This window comes from Crocodylus porosus, unplaced genomic scaffold, assembly GCF_001723895.1.
Source record: "Crocodylus porosus isolate Cpor-Errol unplaced genomic scaffold, CroPor_comp1, whole genome shotgun sequence".
NCBI classification, from domain to species: domain Eukaryota; kingdom Metazoa; phylum Chordata; order Crocodylia; family Crocodylidae; genus Crocodylus; species Crocodylus porosus.
The window spans coordinates 75632704-75642825 of record NW_017728886.1 but is presented as its reverse complement, the minus strand read 5'-3'; the positions used below and the strand labels follow the sequence as shown (position 1 = coordinate 75642825).

At 40.1% G+C, this 10122-nt stretch overlaps 1 protein-coding gene across 1 annotated transcript in view; it reads left to right on the top strand.

The window, feature by feature from the left end:
* The first annotated feature begins 337 nt into the window (after window positions 1-337).
* The window catches only part of PIK3R4 (phosphoinositide-3-kinase regulatory subunit 4), a 38326-nt gene continuing 28541 nt past the window's right edge, over window positions 338-10122 (top strand). Inside the window, exons 1-5 of the mRNA XM_019536714.1 lie at window positions 338-1136; window positions 2223-2356; window positions 2483-3065; window positions 7514-7648; window positions 8749-8970. Coding sequence (XP_019392259.1) covers window positions 407-1136; window positions 2223-2356; window positions 2483-3065; window positions 7514-7648; window positions 8749-8970 — 1804 coding nt within the window. The 5' untranslated portion in view covers window positions 338-406. The remainder of the gene's footprint in view (window positions 1137-2222; window positions 2357-2482; window positions 3066-7513; window positions 7649-8748; window positions 8971-10122) is intronic.

Below are 10122 nucleotides of genomic sequence, written 5' to 3'. Positions count from 1 at the left end.
TGGCGCCAGGCCGGTGCCTGAGCAAAGATGAGGGGAGGAGGGAGCTCGATTTCCACACCCAGCATCCCTGCCTGCCTGCCTGCCGGAGCCCTGCGGGGATTGGGGATCAGCAGCCTTTGGGCCTGCCCTCTTAGGGTAGAGTTGGCACTGTGAAATCCCTCCCCCCCCATTAATTGCTGGTAAACAGGCAATGGCCAGGCTGCACTGCCCCCCCGTGAAGCACCAAGTAGGTAGGTGCCAAGTTTGCCCCAGGGAAGGGGAGACCTGTATGGGTGGGGGGCTCTGACCAACCTGGGAGGTGCGAAAAGGACAGGTGTCAACTTGAAAGCTTAAATAGCCTCAGGACTGTCTTTCAGGCTGAGCAGCAAAGCACAGAAGCCTGCCCTCCGGGACAGATAGCACCACCATGGGGAATCAGCTGGCTGGCATCGCTCCTTCTCAGATCCTCTCGGTGGACAGCTATTTCTCGGACATCCATGACTTTGAGTATGACAAAAGCCTGGGGAGCACACGCTTCTTCAAAGTGGCACGGGCCAAGCACAGGGAAGGGCTGGTGGTGGTGAAGGTGTTTGCCATTCAGGATCCCACTTTGCCACTCACCAGCTACAAGCAGGAGCTGGAGGAGTTGAAGATAAGGCTACACTCTGCACAGAACTGCCTTCCCTTCCAGAAGGCAACTTTGTCTGAGAAAGCAGCTATGCTCTTCAGGCAGTACGTACGGGACAACCTTTATGATCGAATCAGCACCAGGCCGTTCCTAAACAACATTGAAAAGAGGTGGATAGCCTTCCAGATCTTGACTGCTGTGGACCAGGCCCACAAATCTGGAGTCCGTCATGGGGACATCAAAACTGAAAATGTGATGGTGACCAGTTGGAACTGGGTTCTTCTGACCGACTTTGCCAGTTTTAAACCAACCTATCTTCCTGAGGACAATCCGGCTGACTTCAATTATTTCTTTGATACTTCACGAAGGAGGACTTGTTATATTGCCCCTGAGCGCTTTGTTGATGGTAGCTTGTTTGCCACAGAACTAGAGAGCATACGAGATCCTTCAACTCCATTAGTAGATCTGGCAAACAGCAATCAGCGAACAGGAGGGGAATTGAAGCGTGCAATGGACATCTTTTCTGCAGGTATTTGTGTGTGGGGTGGGGTGAGGAAATAGAACAAGAGCCATGTGACTTACAGTTTTGCATCATCAGTGAGGATTTTTTTTTTTTTGTTTGACAGTAGAAACAAATATTTTTACAAATAAAACTTTAGTGTTGGTTCTGGGACCTAAAACTTCCTACAGGTAGAAGTAGTATAAAAATATATGAATTCATGTAGTTTCCATCATGCATATATGGCTATGGTATCCAAGCAGTGGGAGTATAAACTGCTGTGCCAGTGTACCTTCACTTATGTCTTGAAGAGACTATCCAAAGTTTGGTCATAACCCTTACTACTTTTTAATGGTGTTAGTGGGTCTGACTTTATAGTTTGTGGTCTTAAGTCTATAAGCTGATCTGTGTACACAGACACCTTTGGAGTCCTATTGACTTAGAGAACTAGGAGGGGACCTCTGGAGATCATGTTGTCCAACTTCTTGCTCATTAATGGCACTGTACCCATGTGGGCTAGATTGTAAAATTGGGACTTAAAGTTTAAACGTATGGTTTTCTGTTCTTAGCAAACTAACAAATACAGTTATATAAGGGTCCTGATCATAATAATTTGGCAACTTTTGTTGACAAAGACCATCATTAAGTATCTCCAGAGTTACAAAGGCTGTTCAGCTGAGAGCGCTTAATTACTTAGCTCTGCCTCCCCTTTTCCTTTGCCTGCATTCTGGGCTGTTTATTAGTGCTCTTCTTCCACATGACAGTGATGTGTTCATTTTCTTGTTTTGCATTTTTTGGCTAGCAGGTGCTTAAAGGCAGTGCCTTATTTCTTAACACTACTACCCTCAGCTGTTTAAATGCATGAAATGTTTCAAAGACGTTGCATGCTTGCAAAGCATAGTAATTGCATTCAAAAGCAAGATTTTGAATCTACAGAAGTCATATAGTGAGCTTTCATGATAAAAAGTTGCTTTAAACTGTTCCTTGATACTTCAGATATTTGATCCCCTCATGGTTTTCTTCAGTTGAGAATTGTGCAACACATATTTTTGTTTGTCCCTGGATAGCAGACAAGTTCTTATTTCATAATGCTCAGAAAAGTTTGATGTTTTCTAGGCTGTGTAATAGCAGAGCTCTTCACAGAAGGTGTACCATTGTTTGACTTGTCTCAGCTTTTGGCATATAGAAATGGACTCTTTTCCCCTGATCAAGTCCTGAACAAAATTGAAGATCGCAGTATCAGACAACTGGTAAATAACACTTTGTTCTATAGAAACTCTATTTGACTTGCTTAAGTGATAAACTGCCTTGTGTATTTTAAATTTCTAAATTTTGTAATCTTTTTCTCCCACTTCTCCACTCCTACCACTCTTAAGGTCACTCAGATGATCCACTGTGAGCCAGATAAACGCTTAGCAGCAGAAGATTACTTGAAACAGCAGCGTAACAATGCATTTCCTGAACTATTTTATACTTTCCTCCAGCCTTACATGGCACAATTTGCCAAGGAAACTTTTGTATCAGCTGACGAGCGTATACTGGTCATACGTAAGGATTTGGACAATATAATCCACAATCTCTGTGGGCATGATCGGACTGAGAAAGCAGAGGGAGAGACCAAAGAGAATGGGCTGGTTATTCTAGTGTCCGTGATAACTTCCTGTTTACAGACTCTCAAATATTGCGATTCAAAACTGGCTGCCTTGGAACTAATTCTCCATTTAGCACCAAGATTAAGTGTGGAGATTCTGCTGGATCGCATTACGCCATACCTGTTACAATTCAGCAACGATTCTGTGCCTAGGGTGAGGGCAGAATCTGTGAGAACACTAACTAAAGTTCTTGCTCTGGTCAAAGAGGTGCCACGCAATGACATCAACATTTACCCAGAATACATTTTGCCAGGCATAGCACATCTGGCACAAGATGAAGCCACTATCGTCAGACTGGCATATGCTGGTAAGATTCTGGGGAAACCCCCTTTTACACTTCTTGTTACTCCAATCACTTTCCACTGTCCTGAAATAGTTTGGCTGTATACATAAAGTCACTTCAGGCTCTGTGCACTGAAGTATTGGAAGCGGCTACAATAGCCTCTTGAAAGCTCAGATCAAGTGTAGAGCTACCTTTGCTAGTTTTGAAATGAGCTGGTTCAAGAACTGGTAGCTGTAGAGCTACTGCAGCAAGAGTGCCCCCAGCAGGCTGGTTTCCCCTTAGTAGCAGCTGCTCTTGATTTGGTGGGTATTCCATGCTGTAAAGATACAAGTTTGTTGACAGCAGTATCTGCTTTTTGTGAATTAAAATTTTTGTCAGGAGCCACTCTTCAAGTTGTGTGTGTAAAAACTCTATAATATTTTTTTATAAAACACTTTTGAGCCAGATCCTACTTTTACCTTTTAGATGCTGGAATGTGATGCTATTCCATCTGGTATAAGTCTGTGGAAAAAAACAAAAAAACAAAACATTAAATAGAAAAAGTTGCTTGGTTGTTTTCCTTCTTGCTGCCTTTTTGTGACTTAATCATAAGGCTAAAGCCGCAGACAGACATGACACTTAGACTGGTTTAAATGCAGTTCTGAAAGCATAGTCGTCCAGGTGCACAAACAAGCCAGGTTAGAACAAAACCTTTGGAATCATTTCAAAACTATATTTGGATAATCAGGTATTATTTTGAACCAGTTCTTTGGTTATGTGTTGGATACTAAGCACTTTGTAACTAGTGTCTGGTTGGTCATCCAGGTGTCCCACACAGTTGCTGCCCTAATCCCTGCATGGCAACCCCTGAACATGCTCTGATACAAAACCAGAACTCCAGTGCCCCAGTGTCCTTGGTTGGAAACTGAGGACAGCTCTCAGCCACCTTTTTAAAGATGTGGTCAGTTTCCTCCCAGTGCTGGCAGCTGACCAGGGTTTGGTAAATCGCAGGCTTATTTGGGGTGGGATGTAGCCAGGTGGCAGGAGCTGCTTGGCCCCCTGCTTCTTGTTCCTGGGGGCTTAATTGGGGCTGCCCAAGGACTCCACTGTCGCAAGTTGAAGGAAACTAACCAGCTGTGTAAAAGCAGCAGAGAGCAGCTTCCAAATGCACAGAACCAGGGACTTAAGCACTCCCCTCACTTATGTGGCTTTCCCTCTACTCCCAAATTAGTCTGGGATGCACTGAATCCTGGTCAGTTTCTAGGAACTGGAGTGAATTGCTGAGTGGTTGGGGGAAAGTGCTCTTTAAAAGTGACAGATAACATTGCTACATTTTACCAGCTATATTCTATCGCCAGGTCAACATTTTCCTGTCTTCCCTACCCCCACCTACCTGTCTCATACTTGTTGTCTCTCATGGCCTCTGATCCTCACTGCCACATATTTTGCATTTTCACAGACCTGCATTTTTCATATTGGTTTCTGTTCCATCCAGGAGAACACAGAACAGCAGCAGAACCTCCCTATGCTTGAAGAAGGGTGTTTGTGCCCAAAAGTTTGCAAGGAACAATTTTTCCACCTATATAGTTGGTCTAATAAAAGATATCATATCTACCCAAAGAACCTTATCTGCCTTTAAAAGTGACAAAAACTCTGGCAGCTCCTAAACACCCAGCCTTTAAGGAACCCAGAGGCAGGGGTCCAGGCAGCCTTTCTGTCCTGTATACACATCTAGGCATTCCCAGACAGGTACTGCCACATAGCTTTCAGGAAAGTGCAGGAATAGGCTTTTATTAAACTCTGTTAGTGAAAAAGTGGACAGAATGCTACAGTTGGGTTGGGTGTTCACTACTACCTCCTGGTGGCAATTTGACAGCACTGCAGTTCATAAAGGGTGCCTGCATTTAGCCACATACATGCAGACACCCCTCACTCAAAACAATTGTGAGCCTGTTTCCAGTTGTTGAAGTTCTTGGAATGGTTCAAATGTTATGTTGGTCTGCACCCTAAGATGATCAAATACTATATATTCACAGGTGCACTGATGAATTCAGGGACTCAAATAGGGTGAAATAGAGTAGCACTTGGATATCTTATTGATGGAGTAGCATTTGAATCTTTGTCTGCTTGTACTGGTTGTCACTCAGGTGAAATTAAGGCAGTTTGGGGTTCTTAGCATATCAGCACAGGAAGTCAGTGGCAGGCTCTTCCCCATTCCTGAGCCTTTGGGAATATTTAGGACAACACAAGGGGGGAGGGGGTGTTCCCTTTTCCCGTAGAAAGTAAGAGTTGGTAGAGTAGAAATTTTCATAGCACTCATTCTACTTACAATAAGTATCTGAATGGGTAAATAGGCCTTCCTCTGTCATCTTCTCTTGCTCCACACAGACTTTGTGAACCTGTTTTCACTTGAAGTAACAGATAATTTATATTAGGACTAATTAACAGACTTTAAATCCCTTTGATTGAAACCAGCCATTGGAGAAACCTTCATTTAAATCCTTGATTTGAATTTTTTTTTTGTAAGCAGTACTAGGAATACAAAGTTTGATTTTTTTCCAGTGGTTGCCGTAAAATGAATTGTTTTTACCAGTCAATATGTTATGCTTTATTGACACATTTATTTAAGCAGTTGTATAACTTGGCTGTTATTCAGATGTTAGCACAGGTTCATTGTGAATTTGTATACTCTTACACAAATTCTTTTATACTTTTTTGTAGAGATTTTAGTAATTTAGAAATGAAGCAATATGCAGTTTATGGCTCATGATCGTCTTTGCTTTTGTACTTTATTTTGTTAAAATATGGATGAACAATTATTTACTAGATTGATTTTTTTTTCCCCCCCCCCCTTCTATTTATGATTTGTGGCAGCCTATGGTCAAACTGCAAGTTTAGAATTCGGTTCAAAATACAAAAAACCCAGGCTTTTCAATGGGTTTTTATTAGCTTTAAATAAAATAACATAAGAAAACAGAAAGGTTGTCAAAGTCTTTTGTATTTAAAACTAACAAAAGTATTTGCTGTAGTTAGCAAATAGAACTAATTGTTTCTGGCCGCATTTTTCTTCTACCAAGGTAGATAAAAATCAATGGTTTAAAAAAAATGGATTTTTTAAAATTTAAATCAGGTTTGTTTATTTAATTCAATTTTTGATTTTTTTTTTCTTTTTTGGCTAGGATGCTCTTAAAAAACAAACATAGTTTTAATTTAAGATATATTTAAGCTCAAAGATAGCATCATGGAATCGGGATTATAACTTCTAATTATATACCATTTGAGACAATATATTCATGTAGCCTTTTTAGAAGTTTTATGAACAGCAAACTGTTAGAGTCTGGACTATACTAGGGGCCCAATCTTATGGGGCCTATAGATTAATAAAGATTTATCAGCTAAATAGTTAGAGAAATTATTCTTTGCAAGCTTTTGGGCACAAACACCCTTCTTCAGTCATAGGGAGTTTGTTGTCTCCAGAGATCTTATTCTACCAGCAGTATATGGAGATCTGGTTAGGTTACCCACCCATCAGCCCTATTGTTTCTTAGCAAGTTTTTTATACGTACCGTCAAGCCCTTACCTTTTTCTAAAAGTCCAAAGTTTCAAGAAGTTAAATGAATAAAGGATATCAAACAGCAGTAATTTATTCTTTGTTTTCTACAAAACCACATTGGGGCTTCTCGACTAGTGTTTTTTTTTTTTAAACCGTGATTTCATTCATGATTTAAATCAATTTGATATGTATCAAATCCACTCTCTCTTCAACTTTTTGAAAGTACTAGAACTTACCCTTTCCCCTCCTTTTTTTTAATCAGAGATTGAAGGAGGAAATCAAGGTTTCTGCTTTTTAAATGCCACTCTCTTTTAACTTTGTATTAATTAGTCAAATAAACTGAAATGAAGAAAAAACTTCTCTCAGCACTTCTGCAAGTTCTACTGCAATGTGCTTTGTCAGTGACTGCCAGAGGATTGTTGGTCTGACTTTCTTTTAAATGTTGGTAGAAAACATGTATTGCTACACTACTAACTTTTCTGTAATTCAGATGAGTGTAGTAAGTTTAAGCCTTGAAAAAATAAAAATCAAACTAATTTAAATCTGTTTTTTTTTTTCCTCCTAAATTCACTGATACTTGACTGCATTTAATGTGCTGGTCTAGATACACCAGGATTATATGGTTGATTACCCTACGATTACATGCATATATATCCTGAAACAAATTTTGGAGATGCACCTAAACTAGTATAACTTCCCCATTTCTTCATGTCACAAAAGTGAATTGTGGCACCTGGCATTTCCACTGAGGCTGCAATTGCAGTAAGGTAATAGGTTACAACTAAGATGGGTTTGCAGAACATGGATGGGAACTTTCACAACAGTTGACTACAGTGTTTGGCTTTTCTATCAGTGTTGTTTTCAAATTTGCAAACCCCATACTTGCACAGTTCTTAATTTGAAATGAAAAAAATATGGACATACATTTTTATCATTACAGAGAACATAGCACTGCTGGCAGAAACAGCTCTGAGATTTCTGGAATTAGTACAGCTGAAAAACCTAAACATGGAAAATGAGCCAAATGGTGAAGAAATGGATGAAGCATCTCACCCTAGTGACAATTACGACACAGGTAGTGACATTTCTTTTTACCTCTGGGAAGCTTCTGAATTACAGTTTGAGCTTTTAAAGCATGGAAGCCATGAACCACCATACTTTCCTTTGATTTCCATTTCTGAGTGTTCTTTACTTCTGGGGATTTAGTCTTTTCACTAGGCAGGAAGACTCTCTCCAGCCCCCTACTCTTCTCCCCCCATGTCTGATGCAGTTGTAAAGTCTATAATTTTGTGAAGAACGAAGCAAGATTGTACACAGGGGACTGCAAAACCCCCCCAGAAAATTACCTACAGGAACAAGCATCACATACGTGGTTAAATTTCTGTGTGTTTTTTTCAAGAAACTACACTGCCTTTGATTGGCTAAGGATTGAGTCAAAATTTGCCTTGAAAAGCTGACATGACAATAACTGAAATGTCTTTGAGTCTCCTTTTAACCTACCTTCGCTTGGATATCTTTCCTGATGAGAGATTTTTTTTAAATAAAGTTGCATCTTTGCTGAAGTCACAGAATAGAACTATCTTAGTGCATGACTTGGCAATGAATGCCTGCCGCTCATTTATCATTTTTGGACTCCCATTCAGCAAGGATAATTGTTAACTAAATGGAACTTGAAATATCTTTGTTACCCCCTTCTAATAGTGCTTATTTGTTTCTGTATTCCTAATAAAGATAAGCAACCTAGATGGTAGATTTATTTTTAATGATCTGTTTAGGAAATATGAAACAACTGACTTATCAAAAGAACGTGCAGTTCCTACACTATTGCCTCAAAGTGTTTCAGTTGCTGTTGAACCATTGACTTATGTTTCTTTTACCATTTTGAGCTATGCTTGAGCTATAAGTGCAATGAGTTGGTTATCTCAGTGGAAGCAGTAACGGAGCGATTTAAGATATATTATGAGTACAAATAAGATGTCTGCCCAGCACCTTCCAATTCAGAACGTGAACAAGAATTCATTTGTAAGCCTTGTTTTTGTACTGTAGTGAGCCAGATGCATGACTGTCTTACCGTGTCAGCTGTACTTCAGAATTATTTATTAGTTTACAGCATTTAACAGACTGTATAATAAATGCCCACAGTTCAATTTCTAGCTGATTGTGTGTCTGTTGCAGAGTTGCAGGCCTTGCATGAAATGGTCCAGCAGAAAGTTGTTACTTTGCTTAGTGACCCAGAAAACATTGTGAAACAGACTCTAATGGAAAACGGAATAACACGTCTCTGCGTTTTTTTTGGACGTCAAAAAGCAAACGATGTTCTCCTGTCTCATATGATCACTTTCCTGAATGATAAGAATGACTGGCATCTCCGGGGAGCTTTCTTTGACAGCATAGTTGGTATGTACTTGGCTTCTTAGCTGAATATTTGATTTACATCTAAGCATCAAACAAGTTTTGGAGACTTTGACACTCACAAAAAAAAAAACCTTTTTTTGTAGAGATTTTAGTAATTTAGAAATGGAGCAATAAGCAATTTACTGCTCATGACCGTTTTTGTTTTTGTAGCAAGGTAGAGTGATTTAAAATAATCCTATTTTGAATGCAAGTATTCTTATTTTAAATCGCTTGATTACAAATCCTTGCCTCATGTAATATTTTTGGGGCTCCTTGGGTGGATCTGGCTCACTAGCTGGATTTTGACACTGCTGCTGTAGATATGACTGATAAATAGTAGAATTGTCGCATGATAAAGATGTGGCCAAAGGCTAGGTACACAGAGCATTCCAGGTTCCCTGCAGAAAGGGGTATAAAGAAATGTGAGACGCATTGCTGAATGTGCAACATCAAGAGTGGTTTTTAAACTACACATCCTTTCCCAGCCCTGATTCTTTTTTTTTTCTTTAAACCACCATGAAAAATTTAAGTAATGCTCCAAAGATATATTCTGTGTTCTGGGGGTTGTCATTTTTCCTGTCTCTGCCAGCGTGCTTGTCACTGTTTCTTTTTTTTATCTGCTAATTATAGTATCCAGTGTTAATAGTAGTTTAGATACCTGGCTAGCGGAGGTACAATAGTTAGTTACTTTCTTACAACAGCCAAGACAAAACAGGAACTGGCATGTGCTGATGTTGTAATAACATTTGTGTTAACGTCACATAACCAGGCTGAAACAAGAAATCATTGCTCCCCAAATATGGGCAACATGTTTTCCTGCCAGACTCTCCAATGTTACTCAAAGCTTCAGGAAATTAAAAATTTAAACCAAGACTGAGTGAAGTCTGATGTTCATCACAGCACATCATGTGCTTGTTATTACTATCCATGATCTAGTAAAGATTGGGACCCCTACGAGAGATGAAGTCTCATGATCTCGGACAACCAGTTCTGATCAGCACCCTTGTTTATCCAGCAGAAAACTTCTTTCCATTTCATAGATTTCATAGACATTAGTGCTGGAAGGGACCTCGGGAGATCGAGTCCAGCCCCCTGCCCAAAGGGCAGGAAGTCAGCTGGGGTCATAGGATCCCAGCAAGATAAGCATCCAGTGTG